At 47.3% G+C, this 15451-nt stretch overlaps 1 protein-coding gene across 1 annotated transcript; it reads left to right on the top strand.

Annotated features, from left to right (window-relative positions):
• Positions 1-8: 8 nt before the first annotated feature.
• LOC138770439 (prothymosin alpha-like) lies at positions 9-15205 on the top strand. Its single transcript, XM_069949541.1, has 15 exons — positions 9-31; positions 136-174; positions 1292-1330; positions 1585-1635; positions 1772-1816; positions 2562-2609; positions 3127-3174; positions 3528-3575; positions 5390-5428; positions 9147-9194; positions 9351-9434; positions 11861-11971; positions 12252-14038; positions 14298-14622; positions 14903-15205. The coding sequence occupies exons 1-10, from the start codon at positions 9-11 to the stop codon at positions 9190-9192; spliced, it is 426 nt and encodes a 141-aa protein (XP_069805642.1). The 3' UTR covers positions 9193-9194; positions 9351-9434; positions 11861-11971; positions 12252-14038; positions 14298-14622; positions 14903-15205.
• The last annotated feature ends 246 nt before the right edge of the window (positions 15206-15451 follow it).

The raw sequence follows: 15451 nt of genomic DNA, 5'->3' as shown, positions 1-15451 counted from the left end.
GAAATACTATGTGTGAACATGGCCTGGAAATGTAAAGAGAGCTCAATAAATAAATACTAATGCTGATGCCATGTTGTGAATGTGTCGATATTGCGTGTTGCGTCCTCAGCATCTTCTCTATTCTGTCTCTTACAGGAGCGAGGAGTACACCGAGGAGGACATCCTGGAGTGGGCGTAAGTATCTTATAGTAATACACTGTACAATATTCTATTATGTGTATATTGTATTACTTGTAACTGCAAGATGAAAGGGGATTTCCATCATTTTTGTTGCAATTTTGTCCCTTACAGTGTACCTGTCATGACAGCCCGGTGTCGGATCATTAGTGATTTCTTCTGTTAAACCAGAAGTTCGGGTCTCCTAGGATACAAATACACAATCAGACCCTAATGCACCTGTCCCCCATTAGATCCAGTGGGGGTCATGCACATTATGGTCTTATTGTGTGTTGTAATCCAAGGAGACACAAACTTTCGGTTTAACAGAGGAAATCACTGATGATCCGACACTGGGTCGTCATGACAGGTACACTTAAAGGGGTATTCCGCTCAAACATAACTTTTGACATGTTGCTGCCCATAGTGAGACTAACAATTCCTTCCCAACTTGTTATTATCTATTCAGTTTCCTTCTCCAAGTTCTGAGTTGCTGCTTTCTGCTAAAGGCACAAAAATCTGTGTGTGGGCCTTTCTCTCCATTTCCCCCTCCTCCCCCCTTCTGAGACAGATGATGGAAACAAGTCCCTGACAGGCTTTATCTGCAACATTGTAACTTCTTTATAATGCCAGGAGGGATAATGACCGTGAGTTCATCAGCAACTTGACCTCAGAATAACCCTCTCAGCATTACAAAGAAGCTACAATGTTGCAGATAAAGCCAGTCAGGCACTTGTTTACATCAGACGTCTAAGAAGGGAGGGGGAGGAGGGGGAGACGGAAAGAAAAGCTCACAGAGTTTTCGTTTCTTCAGCAGAAAGCAGCAGCTGAAAACTGGGGGAAGGAGACTTAATAGGTAATAACAAGTATTGAAGGAATTGTTAGTCTCACCATGGGCAGCAACATACAGTATCAGAAGTTATGTTTGAGTGGAAGACCCCTTTAAGGTACAAAAATGCAACAAAAATAATACAAAGTAATCACAATGTGAATACACACCCATTGGTTACTATGCATTACTATGTATTTTCTGTTTACTAGTTTTAATGAACCTCCCCCAATGTGAAGCACTCGCAGGACTGGCTCTTACCACCTTATAATATATATTATTCTCGTTTTTCTTGTCCTATAACAGATGGCAGCAGGAGGTGAAGAAGACCCCGAAGATGTTCAGGTAACTATCCCACAATGCACCTTCTTGGCATAGGGATGAGATCAGATTCCACCTTTCATTCTTCACAGACTCTTTGGAAAAAGAAAGGTGGAATCTGATTGGTTGCTAGGGGAAACTGCACCAGTTTCACTTTACACCATGTTTGATAAATCTCCCCCAATGTTTTTATGGAGAAATCACAAAAAGATTCTCTGTAAGATTCAAATAGAATAAAGTATCTCTATTCCTAACCAAACATATGTTCTCTGTTATAGTCCCGACAGATTTGAAGTGGACACGTGGACTCCCAGCCTGAGGACCATCATGTAAGTCTGATGAAGCAGCAGAGCTGAAATTATATAGGTTTATAGAAGAGTCCATTGTAATCAGTGTTTATAAACGTCCCACACAATCCCTATAACAATACAATAATATACAAGCTGATTTACATTCTATATACAGCGAAGAAGACGAAGAGGAGGAGACAGAGACAGAGGACACCACCAGGTGAGGAATGAAAGCATATAACATTGTAACAATCGCTCTGACCATAGTCGTGTCCACCCAACACTAAGCTGTGGCATAGGCTGGTATCGGATCAAACATAACATTTGACATCTTTCTACCCATAGTGAGACTAACAATTCCTTTCATACTTGTTATTACCTATTGAGTCTCCTTTTCCCAGTTCTGAGTTGCTGCTTTCTGCTGAAAACACAAAAATCTGTGTGTGAGACTTTCTGATACTATGACTGGATAACCCTGCCATACCAGACCGGAACAATTCCACCATACGCCCCCCCCCCCCCCCTTCAAAAAGACACCAGATTTACTGGCAAATCTAAACAGGAGGTGGGAGACCCTGCAAGGTGCTGTCCTAGGCACTGGACCACAGGTGCCTAGTGGTAAATACGGCCCTGCACAACTACACAGTTTTTTGTGTCTTCAGCAGAAAGCAGCAGCTTAGAACTGGGGAGGAAGACTGAATAGATAATAACAAGTATGGAATGAATTGTCTCACCAAGGGCAGCAAAATATGAAAAGTAAGGTTTGAGTGGAATACCCCTTTAAGGCCCCATTACACTTTATACTTTTGTTGGCCGTACTTGACATATATCGTACTATATGGTTGAAACATACAGCAATGTACAGCTAATTTCATTACTTTGCAATCATCTCCTTTATAATAAACTATATAAGGTGTAATATAGCAATATATTTATATGTGAGCCGGTTTATGTTCTATATACAGGGAAGAGGACACCGAGGAGGAAGAGGAGGAGCTTGTGTTCACCCCTAGGTGAGGAATCAAAGCCTTTAACTTTGTGAATGCAAGGAATTGTTTTCTTTACCATCCAGTACAGAAAGAGGACAGGGGGCGCTCTAGGTGGAGGTGGCATCATATGTCTCCATTTATTTAATTTAATTCCATTATCTTTGCAATTACTTCCTTTATAATAAAATATTAGTGATGAGCGAATAGTGAAATATTGGAATATTCAATATTCGTACAAATATCTCCCGAATATTCGATGGAATATTCAATCCCGTTAAAGTCTATGGGAACAAGTATTCGATTATTGAAAACCATCTATTCGGCCACTTGAAGGTAAAAACCAGGAGCTGGGGGATTTGAACGCTTATCGAAGATTTATCGAAAATTCAGCAAACTATTCGATAATATTCGATAGATCGAATACCTTACTATTCGATCGAATATCTATTCGATTGAACAGTATTCGCTCATCACTATAAACTATATAAAGTGTAATATAACACTATATTTATAAGTGAGACGATTTATGTTCTATATACAGTGAAGAGGACACCGAGGAGGAAGAGGAGAAGATCGTGGCCACCCCTAGGTGAGGAATCAAAGCCTATTACTGTGTAAATTCTTTTCCTGTACAGAAAGAGGACAGGGGGCGCTCTAGGTGGAGGTGGCATCACATGTCTCCATTTACTTCAATATCAACATACCAAACATATAGGGATTCCGTGATCCTGGCCTTTCCTATAGCTGCTCACAACATGGAGGGGTAATCTGATGTAAACTGGTTGTGTTGAGATGCTAGACAGATCCCACCTATCTTACTATAAGGCCAAGCAATGTACAGCTCAATCCATTAGCTTTCCAAACACTTCCTTTATAATAAACTATATAATGAGTAATATTACTATATATTTATATATGAGCTGGTTTATGTTTTATATACAGAGCTGAAGAAGAAGAGGAGGAAGAGGAGATGGCCGTGGAGACCCCCAGGTAAAGAGTCAAAGCCAATCATGTATTAGTCTTGGTCTGTAAGCTCTTGTGTCCCCCCCAGTCCTCCTAGTGTGTAAGCTCTTGTGTCCCCCCCAGTCCTCCTAGTGTGTAAGCTCTTGTGTCACCCCCACTCCTCCTAGTGTGTAAGCTCTTGTGTCACCCCCATCCTCCTAGTGTGTAAGCTCTTGTGTGTCCCCCACTCCTCCTAGTGTGTGAGCTCTTGTGTCACCCCCACTCCTCCTAGTGTGTAAGTTCTTGTGTCACCCCCAGTCCTCCTAGTGTGTAAGCTCTTGTGTCACCCCCAGTCCTCCTAGTGTGTAAGCTCTTGTGTCCCCCCCCAGGCCTCCTAGTGTGTAAGCTCTTGTGTCCCCCCCCCAGTCCTCCCTAGTGTGTAAGCTCTTGTGTCACCCCCACTCCTCCTAGTGTGTAAGTTCTTGTGTCACCCCCACTCCTCCTAGTGTGTAAGCTCTTGTGTCCCCCCACTCCTCCTAGTGTGTAAACTCTTGTGTCACCCCCCAGTCCTCCTAGTGTTTAAGCTCTTGTGTCCCCCCACTCCTCCTAGTGTGTAAGTTCTTGTGTCCCCCCACTCCTCCTAGTGTGTAAGCTCTTGTGTCACCCCCCAGTCCTCCTAGTGTGTAAGCTCTTGTGTCGCCCCTCCTCCTAGTGTGTAAGCTCTTGTGTCCCCCCAGTCCTCCTAGTGTGTAAGCTCTTGTGTGTCCCCCAGTCCTCCTAGTGTGCAAGCTCTTGTGTCACCCCCAGTCCTCCTAGTGTGTGAGCTCTTGTGTCCCCCCAGTCCTCCTAGTGTGTAAGCTCTTGTGTCACCCCCAGTCCTCCTAGTGTGTAAGCTCTTGTGTCCCCCCCAGTCCTCCCTAGTGTGTAAGCTCTTGTGTCACCCCCAGTCCTCCTAGTGTGTAAGCTCTTGTGTCACCCCCCAGTCCTCCTAGTGTGTAAGCTCCTGTGTCCCCCCCAGTCCTCCTAGTGTGTAAGCTCTTGTGTCACCCTCAGTCCTCCTAGTGTGCAATCTCTTGTGTCCCCCCCGTCCTCCTAGTGTGTAAGCTCTTGTGTCCCCCCCAGTCCTCCTAGTGTGTAAGCTCTTGTGTCCCCCCCAGTCCTCCTAGTGTGTAAGCTCTTGTGTCACCCACAGTCCTGCTAGTGTGTAAGCTCTTGTGTCACCCCCAGTTCTCCTAGTGTGTAAGCTCTTGTGTCACCCCCAGTCCTCCTAGTGTGTAAGCTCTTGTGTCACCCCCAGTCCTCCTAGTGTGTAAGCTCTTGTGTCACCCCCATCCTCCTAGTGTGTAAGCTCTTGTGTCCCCCCCCAGTCCTCCTAGTGTGTAAGCTCTTGTGTCCCTCCCCCAGTCCTAGTGTGTAAGCTCTTGTGTCCCCCCCCCAGTCCTAGTGTGTAAGCTCTTGTGTCCCCCCCCAGTCCTCCTAGTGTGTAAGCTCTTGTGTCACCCCCAGTCCTCCTAGTGTGTAAGCTCTTGTGTCCCCCCCCCAGTCCTCCTAGTGTGTAAGCTCTTGTGTCACCCCCAGTCCTCCTAGTGTGTAAGCTCTTGTGTCACCCCCAGTCCTCCTAGTGTGTAAGCTCCTGTGTCACCCCCAGTCCTCCTAGTGTGTAAGCTCTTGTGTGGCCCCTCCTCCTAGTGTGTAAGCTCTTGTGTCCCCCCCCCCCCCCCAGTCCTAGTGTGTAAGCTCTTGTGTCCCCCCAGTCCTCCTCCATATACTTTATATTGTTCCTATATAATGTGCTCAGTGATTCTGCTTTCCTCACACTAACCACTTATTTCTGACCATTTCTTGGTCATTTCCCCCAGCAGAAGCAGCAGCAGAAGCAGCAGGAGATCCATCTTTTCCAGGTAAATATAAGTGATGATACATGTACATGACAACACGGCTATTACTGCACTGCATATCCTATACATTATATTATCAGTCAGTGTCGGACTGGAGTGCCTTGGGCCCACCAGGGGAAATCATTCTTGGGGCCCACCCTTCTGCCACCATACTTATCTATGGTAACATTAATAAGGGTCCATTAACACAGGGTGATATGGGGCAGCATAGGGCTGCAAACGATTGCTAATCAGCAGGGCAGGTGATGTGCAGCCGACAGCAATGATCTTAGCCGCACAAAAGATCAAATCAGCCGACTATGGGGCATTTGCTGGCATGTCAGCAGATCTCTGGCACTTTTACATGGGCCGATCATCGGCTGAATAGGCTTCCTAGGAGCGCTTGTTACCAATTATTGGCCGGTGTAATTGGGCTATAAGACAATATTCTTTGCATGATAACACTGTATACTTAGATACAAGTCATACAGCTACCAATAACACCAGTATACAAAGAGCAAATATCCCCACACATATTACCGCTATACAGTAACTGACCAAATCCTGTCTATCAAGACCGATATTACCAATAAACCAGTATACAGGAGGGAAATAGTATCACCATACATATCACTGCTATACTGTTACTGACCAAATCCTGTATACTATGACCAATATTACCAGTATACAAGGGGGAAATATTACCGCCACACCTCAACCATTGCTACCATATTGTTACTGACCAAATCTGGTATACTAAGACCAATGAACACCGCACCAGATTACAAGTAACAAATAACACCACCACATACTGACTAACACCACCACATACTGACTAACACCACCACATACTGACTAACACCACCGCTGCTACTGAATAAAATCCTCTGAACAAAGATCAATATCCCCTCATCCAGTCATATAGAAGTATCCCCAGCTCTACACAGGCTCTATACACCATATACATTACTGTGCAGTTATATCAGGTGACTCACAGGAGACGTCTTTTCTGATTGGAGTTCTTTCCTTTTCATCTTCTTCTACATCTGTCCTAGGCCGTTATGAGAACTTCTGTGGAGCCACGAATCCACAGAATCTGCCAGACAGACATATTAGTCTCCTCACTCTGGCACCATCCTCATCTCTATACACACTGCACATCTGTATTGGCCCCTTTACACCTTCTCTCAGTGGTTAGCCCTATATATATATATATATATATATATATATATATATATATATAATGTGTAGACACCTTGTAGATGGCCCCTTGTTCAGTCCTCCATATAGATGGCCCTGTGTGCATCTACTATAGTAGAAACCCCCCTCTGTGTAATCCCCTTACAGTAGATGACAACCTCTGTGCATTCCCTATATCAGGGGTAGAGAACCTCGGCTCTCCAGCTGTTGCAAAACTACAACTCCCATCATGCCTGGACAGCCACAGCTAAAGCTGTAGTTTTGCAACAGCTGGAGAGCCAATGTTCCCTATTCCTGCCCTATAGTATATGGCCCCCTCTGTGTAGTCCCCTTATAGATGACCCCTCTGTGTTGTCCACTAAAGTAGATGCCCCCCTCTGTGCATGCCCTATAGTTACCCTTAGAGATGCCCCCCCATTGTTGTCCCCCTCTGTGTAGTGCCCTTTATAGATGCCTCCTCAGTGTTGTCCTCCTGCCCCCATACAGTGTCCCTTATAGATGGCCCCTGTGTTGTCCCCCTTATAAATGGCCCACTTGTGTTATCCATCCCCCATATAGATAGCCCCCTTATGTTGTCCATCCCTACCCCCCATTTAGCCCCTTATGTTGTCTATTTCCCCGTATAGCCCCCCCTTATGTTGTCCTTGCCCCACATAGCCCCCTTGTTTTCCTTCCCCTGTATACAGCCCCTTATGTTGTCCTTCCCCTGTATATAGCCCCCCTTATGTTGTTCTTCCCCTGTATACAGCCCCATATGTTGTCCTCCCCCTGTATATAGCCCCCCTTATATTGTCCTCCCCCTGTATATAGCCCCCCTATGTTGTCCTTCCCTGTATACAGCCCCCCTTATGTTGTCCTCCCCCTGTATACAGCCCCCCTTATGTTGTCCTCCCCCTGTATACAGCCCCCCTTATGTTGTCCTCCCCTGTATACAGCCCCCCTTATGTTGTCCTCCCCTGTATATAGCCCCCCTTATGTTGTCCTCCCCCTGTACACAGCCCCCCTTATGTTGTCCTCCCACTGTATATAGCCCCCCTTATATTGTCCTCCCCCTGTATATAGCCCCCCTATGTTGTCCTTCCCTGTATACAGCCCCCCTTATGTTGTCCTCCCCCTGTATACAGCCCCCCTTATGTTGTCCTCCCCCTGTATACAGCCCCCCTTATGTTGTCCTCCCCTGTATACAGCCCCCCTTATGTTGTCCTCCCCTGTATACAGCCCCCCTTATGTTGTCCTCCCCCTGTATATAGCCCTCCTTATGTTGTCCTCCCCCTGTACACAGCCCCGTTATGTTGTCCTCCCCCTTTATATAGCCCCCCTTATGTTGTCCTCCCCCTGTATATAGCCCCCCTTATGTTGTCCTCCCACTGTATATAGCCCCCCTTATGTTGTCCTCCCCCTTTATATAGCCCCCCTTATGTTGTCCTCCCCCTGTATATAGCCCCTTATGTTGTCCTCCCCCTGTACACAGCCCCCGTTATGTTGTCCTCCCCCTTTATATAGCCCCCTATGTTGTCCTTCCCCTGTATATAGCCCCCCTTATGTTGTCCTCCCCCTGTATATAGCCCCCCTATGTTGTCCTCCTCCTGTATATAGCCCCCCTATGTTGTCCTCCCCCCTGTATACAGCCCCCCCTGATAAAAAGAAAAAAAAACACAAGACAACTCACCTAACCACACGCTCCCCCGTCGGTCGCTGGCCTCCTCTTCTCTCTTCTCCTGACAGATGAGCAGCTCCGATGTGAAGTCCCGGCAGCGCCATCACTGACCTCAGTGTGCGCCGCGGTGGCTGGGACTTCCGGTATGCGCTCCATGACCCGGAAGTCCTAGCCGCCGCGGCACACACGAGGTCAGTGATGGCGCTGCCGGGACTTCGCAACGGAGCTTGCGACACTCTTGTAATCGCAAGCAAATCTCTGCTTGCGGTCACAAGAGTGATTGACAGGGCGGGAAGCCTACGGCTTCCCGCCCTGTCAATCAGGACAATGCTTACATTTAACTGGAAGCGATTGTTGCGATCGCTTCCAGTTAAAAAGGGAGGTGCGGCCCCCGGCCCCCCTAGGAGCAGGGAGCCCACTCCAGCTCGGGGCCCACCGGGGATTTCCCCGGCCCCCCGGTGGCCCAGTCCGAGCCTGTTATCAGTCACATATAATAACAAAAAAGATAGGAAAGGCCTGTCATATAAACTCACTGGCACCCCACATATATATGACATGCCTCCATGGCACACCAGTGAGTATATATGACAGGCCCTTTCTTTCTTTTTTTGTTGGTACTATTCATATTCCTGTCATCTACAGAGCACCCTATAATATAGGCGGTGCATAGTCCACATATCTCTGACATATAATAACCCAGCAAAGGCCTCATGTACCTCATACAACCAAATAAGTAACATAGTGCCGCCATAGTCTCCCTGTATCCCACCCACTAGGATAGCGCTGCTGCCCCTCTCTCCAGTCTATTCTCCCATCAGCCCTGTGTCACCAGAAGACCTGTCTGATCTCAGGAAAGTCATGCTGGTTTTTCTCTCTCCCTTATAGACTGCGGGCGCTTTTCTGCTGCGGCTGCACCATCAGGGATGAGTAAAGGTGAGTAACCAAAATCTCATCACACCTCAGGCCGCAGATCACTGTTATCCTGAGCGTATTTCTATAGGGAGATTATATCTGTAAACTGTGATGAATACTAAAGTTATATCATGTTTATATTCTGTTAACACTTGGCTTGCTATATCTCCCATCTAGGTAACACCGCGCCGCCAGTGTGAGGAGAAAACACCCGACCACCTGGAGTTGTCTGGAGGAGGAGGCGCCAATAACATCAAGGAGGTAAATGAGGTGCCCAAAACATCTGGAGGACACATTTACCTCATAGAGGGGAAGGAGGAACCCCAATTTAACATCACAAACTGGAGGAGAGGACCCCACATAACATCTAGAAGGGTCTGGAGGAGGCGCCCATAAAGGGGTTATCCAGGTAACTGAACAGGTGTTGCCTTTCCTCCCACACCAGCATCTCACTTCCGGTTTGGTCTCTTCTCAGACCAACACCTTCTGACCTGGCATAAAGTCCGGTGAGCTGAGACAGTGGGGCAGGTACTAGGTTGCGAATGTCGCATGTGGGTGGAATTAGTGGCAGCCAATGTACACACGATGCTCCCGATGTCATCAGAACATTGTGTGTACATTGGTCACTGCTGGCGGTGAGTTTCACCCACATGTGGTGATCGCACCATAGTACCTGATCTACTGTCTCAGACTTGTGCCAGGTTAGAAGGTGTCGGGATGAGATGTGACCAAACTGGAAGTGAGAGGATGGTGATGGAGGAAAGGAAATACCTTGTCAGCTGCCCAGATAACCCCTTTAACATCAAGAGGCAAATGAGGCGCCCAGAAGATCTGGAGGAATCATTTGCCTCATAGAGGGGAAGGAGGAGCCCCACTTTAATATCACAAACTGGAGGAGAGGACCCCACATAACATCTAGAAGGGTCTGGAGGAGGCGCCCATAAAGGGGTTATCCAGGTAACTAAACAGGTGTTGCCTTTCCTCCCACACCAGCATCTCACTTCCGGTTTGGTCTCTTCTCAGACCAACACCTTCTGACCTGGCATAAAGTGCGGTGAGCTGAGACAGTGGGGCAGGTACTAGGTTGCGAATGTCGCATGTGGGTGGAATTAGTGGCAGCCAATGTACACACGATGCTCCCGATGTCATCAGAACATTGTGTGTACATTGGTCACTGCTGGCGGTGAGTTTCACCCACATGTGGTGATCACACCATAGTGCCTGACCTACTGTCTCAGACTTGTGCCAGGTTAGAAGGTGTCGGGATGAGATGTGACCAATCTGGAAGTGAGAGGATGGTGATGGAGGAAAGGAAATACCTTGTCAGCTGCCCAGATAACCCCTTTAACATCAAGAGGCAAATGAGGCGCCCAGAAGATCTGGAGGAATCATTTGCCTCATAGAGGGGAAGGAGGAGCCCCACTTTAATATCACAAACTGGAGGAGAAGACCCCCTTAACATCTAGAAGGGTCTGGAGGAGGCGCCCATAAAGGGGTTATCCAGGAAACTAAACAGGTGTTGCCTTTCCTCCCACACCAGCATCTCACTTCCGGTTTGGTCTCTTCTCAGACCAACACCTTCTGACCTGGCATAAAGTGCGGCGAGCTGAGACAGTGGGGCAGGTACTAGGTTGCGAATGTCGCATGTGGGTGGAATTAGTGGCAGCCAATGTACACACGATGCTCCCGATGTCATCAGAACATTGTGTGTACATTGGTCACTGCTGGCGGTGAGTTTCACCCACATGTGGTGATCGCACCATAGTACCTGATCTACTGTCTCAGACTTGTGCCAGGTTAGAAGGTGTCGGGATGAGATGTGACCAAACTGGAAGTGAGAGGATGGTGATGGAGGAAAGGAAATACCTTTTAAGCTACCCAGATAACCCCTTTAACATCAAGAGGCAAATGAGGCGCCCAGAAGATCTGGAGGAATCATTTGCCTCATAGAGGGGAAGGAGGAGCCGAACTTTAACATTATAAACTGGAGGAGAAGACCCCCACTTAACATCTAGTGGAGCATGGAGGAGGCGCCCATAGCATCTAGAGGCAAATGAGGCGCCCAGAAGATCTGGAGGGATCATTTGCCTCATAGAGGGGAAGGAGGAGCCCCACTTTAACATTATAAACTGGAGGATAAGACCCCCTTAACATCTAGAGGTGTCTGGAGGAGGCGCCTAAAAGATCTACAGGTAAATGAGGCGCCCATAAGATCTGGAGGAATCATTTACCTCATATGGGGCAGGAGGAGGCCCACTTTATCATTAGTAACAAGGATAAAACTAACAGAAAACCAAAGTAGTGCGGAGGAGGTGCCCTTAAAAGGGTTATCCAGGTAACTAAAACTGTATTACCTTTCCTCCTCCATGAGGATTTATTTGCCTCACATGGGGTAGATGGAGGCCCCTTTTTTACATCGGTAAATGGATGACAAGACTCCCTTGGCACTAAGAGGAGTCAGCGGGAAAAGCCATAAATTCTATAGGTCCTTCTATCTTATTTCTTTTGAATCTATGTAAAGCTAGTCCGCCTGTTCCTCCTTGCCTGTGCATTGTTGATTCCTTATGTCCTTGAATTTGCTATTCCATGTCTCCTGACCTGTGTCTGTTTATCTATTTACGCTTGCCTGCTGACCCGATCTGAGCGTCTTCATCTCCCATTGGTGACTGTCTGACCTGTATCCGAAGCCGCCTGCCTGATCCTGCCCCTGACTGACTACAGAAGCCTGCTGACCCGATCCAATGTCCGACCTGCATCCGAAGCCAGGGAGGGGTGCGTGCACACACATCAGACCACAGGTATTATGACCAGTATGCTATTTTACCTCCTTTTGGTTATATTTGGGCCAAGTGGCTTTGTGTAATAGAATATATGGGGGATCATGCAATGATCTGTGACCTTCTACAGACTTCTGTGCAATAGTTTTACCAGTTCTTATGCAATATTGTTTTATTCATCCTGTGTGTTGATTGGTCCCATGTGCATGGCTATTGGCTTTTATTATGTGAATCATGTATTGTATGAAATTTGTTACCAAAGATTATGTATATTGATTAAATTATTGTCCTTTATTTGTAGGCGATATATCAGAAGGCACCTGCCTGATCCTGGACTAGATTGACTACACTCACCTGCTGACCTGATCTAAGTGTGGAGAGCCCCCGGATGATGTTGTAGCGGTGGGACAGCCGGTCACTTGCTAGATGGAAGTGTGACGCCACTTCTTGTGGTGGATGGCCGAGATACCGCCAGACCTTAAGGGTTTGTCATGTGACGCCAGTGCCAGGTGGACACACAGGTGTGATGGCACATCTGCTTTTAAGGAGTAAGGCCGGTTGTACCCTTTTCCCCTGTGTTCGGTGTCCTGTTGGGTTGCTACCGGGTCCCTTGGTATAGTGTTGTCACGGGTGATGTAGTCACGGGTGGCCAGAGCGGTGTAGTGACCCTCCTGAATAGTAGGACCCGCCATCCACAGAAAGGGGAAATGTCCCAAGGTTGCGGTGTAAATGCTGTGCAGGTGGTAGTGAATAATCACAGACTCCTTGTATGACGTTGACTTGGTTTACTATTGGCAAATGTGCAACAGGTAATACAGATGAGAGGTACACTTGATAAAGTTCCAATAAATAACAAAGAACCACCAGATCTGCGTGATAAGGGCTGAGTAGGATGTAGTAGAGTTGGTAGCGTTGTACTGAGGTAGCCTAGCGTAGGTGAAGAATGCCGTGAGAGTATCAACCCAAGCAGTAATGTGCTCTGCCGCTATCTTGGAGTCTAGAGAAGAATACTTTCAGAACAAGAAGAATGATAAAGAGAAAACCTGTGCCTGTGTATTGACTTCCTTATAGTCTTCACACCACCTTATGCCCACTAGCATTGTCTGAACCGTACTAATAGGTGACACAGGCCCCAGATCTAGTTACCTGGGCTGAGCAGAGTGCTGAGGGCTTCCTGCTGACACTCGCGCTGCGAGATGGAGTTTATAGACTTTCTAGTAACTTTGCTCCACCCAGATCAGTTCCTAGCTCTTTGGCTCTTGTATTGAATACTGTCCTGCACGGTTGTAATTCCTTGTCGCTAAGTTATAAGCAAAGCACTGTCCTGTGTCCTACCCATGTGGGGCACTGACTAAGACTACTCTTCTCTTCTCGGGGGGACCTGGCAGAGGGCCAGGGCCCAAGTAGAACCACTGTGGAGAGCTATCTGGTCTGCGTCCTTCCTGAAAGGAATCCTGATTAAGACTCCTCCTTTACCCAAGGGACTAACTTCCAATCCAGCATGTAAGGTGCGCTGTGGTTGGGTGGAAAGACTGTAACAGTAGAGCGGAAAGAGAAGAGGTGATAGGACAAAAGAAAACAAGAACCCTACTGGCTAGCAGATTCTGGTGCAAAAACACAATAACCCTTGGAGACACTTCAGCTGTGCAGCATTCATACTTATACACATAATATAGCGACATCTTGTGGTCATCTTTAAATACTACTTTGACCTCAATAAGACCACAACACGTACAGACTTGTAAGAAGGCTGTGAACGGCAGCAACACTCCTAGTGGGACAACACACCTGCCTTATCCTGCATCTGATTGACTATGCCTACCTGCTGACCCGATCTGAGCCATCTGCCTCTCCTGTTGTTGACTGTCCGACCTCCATCCAAAGCCACTTTTCTGATACTACACCTGATTGACTACACTTGCCTGCTGATCCGATCTGTGTGTCTGCCTCTCCCGTTGTTGACTGGCCAAGCTGCATCTGAAGCCGCCTGCCGTATCCTGCACCTGACTGACTACAGAAGCCTGCTGACCCGATCCAATGTACGGCGTGCAGCCAGGGAGGGGAGCGTGCACACACTTCAGACCACAGGTATTATGACCAGTATGCTATTTTACCTCCTTTTGGTTATATTTTGGCCAAGTGGCTTTGTGTAATAGAATATATGTGGGGGATCGTGCAATGATCTGTGACCTTCTACAGACTTCTGTGCAATAATGTTTTACTCATCCTGCGTGTTGATTGGTTCCATGTGTGTGGCTATTTGTTTTTATTATGTGAATCATGTATTTTATGGAATTTGTCAATAAAGATTATGTATATTGATTAAATTAGTGTCCTTTATTTGTAGGAGATATATCCGAAACCCCCGGCCTAATCCTGCACTAGATTGACTACCCTTGCCTGCTAACCCAGTCTAAACCGTCTGCCTCTCCCGTTGGTGACTGTCCGAGCTGCATTGAAGCCACCTGCCAGATCCTGTACCAGATTGGCTATACTAGCCTGCTGACCTGATCTGAGCCGTCTGCCTATCCTGTTACTGTCTGTCTGACCTGCATCCGAAGCCACCTGCCTGATCCTGCACCTGACTGACTACAGACGCCTGCTCACCCGATCCAATGTCCGACCTGCATCCTAAGCCAGGGAGGGGAGCGTGCACACACATCAGACCACAGGTACTATGACCAGTATGCTATTTTACCTCCTTTTGGTTATATTTGGGCCAAGTGGCTTTGTGTTATAGAATATATGGGGGATCGTGCAATGAACTGTGACCTTCTACAGACTTCTGTGCAATAGTTTTACCAGTTCTTGTGCAATATTGTTTTATTCATCCTGTGTGTTTATTGGTCCCATGTGCATGGCTATTGGCTTTTATTATGTGAATCATGTATTTTATGGAATTTGTCAATAAAGATTATGTATATTGATTAAATTAGTGTCCTTTATTTGTAGGAGATATATCCGAAGCCACCTGTCTGATCCTGCACCTGACTGACTATGCTTGTCTGATGACCCGATCTGAGCGTCTGCCTCTCCCGCTGTTGACTGGCCAACCTTCATCTGAAGCCACCTGCCTGATCCTGCACCTGGTAGACTACACTTGCCTGCTGACCCGATCTGAGCCATCTGCCTTTTCCGTTGCTGAATGTCTGACCTGCATCTGAAGCCACCTGCCCCAATCCTGCATCTGTTTGACTACACTAGCCCGATGATCCAATCTGAGCCGTCTGCCTCTCCCATTGCTGATTGACCTGCACCTGAAGCCACCTGCCTGATCCTGCACCTGACTGACTATGCTTACCTGCTGCCGTGATCTGAGCCGTCTGCCTCTCCCATTGCTGAACGTCCAACCGGCATCCCTAACCTCTTGTCTGATCCTGCACCTGATTGACTATGCTTGTCTGCTGACCCAATCTGAGCCAACTGCCTCTCCTGTTGTTGACTGGCCGACCTTCATCCGAAGCCATCTGCCTGATCCTGCATCTGATTGACTACACCTGC

Source organism: Dendropsophus ebraccatus, chromosome 13 (genome assembly GCF_027789765.1).
Source record: "Dendropsophus ebraccatus isolate aDenEbr1 chromosome 13, aDenEbr1.pat, whole genome shotgun sequence".
Lineage (NCBI taxonomy): Eukaryota > Metazoa > Chordata > Amphibia > Anura > Hylidae > Dendropsophus > Dendropsophus ebraccatus.
This window is presented reverse-complemented; position numbering and strand designations above follow the sequence as displayed.

What these genes read in the sequence shown, in the direction of transcription:
- LOC138770439 (XM_069949541.1), top strand. Translation starts at nt 9, where the DNA reads ATGTGTGAACATGGCCTGGAAAT. An exon ending in GAGGACATCCTGGAGTGGGC is followed by an intron (nt 175 to 1,291) that starts GTAAGTATCTTA and finishes GTCCTATAACAG; the next exon opens with ATGGCAGCAGGAGGTGAAGA. An exon ending in AAGATCGTGGCCACCCCTAG is followed by an intron (nt 3,175 to 3,527) that starts GTGAGGAATCAA and finishes TTTTATATACAG; the next exon opens with AGCTGAAGAAGAAGAGGAGG.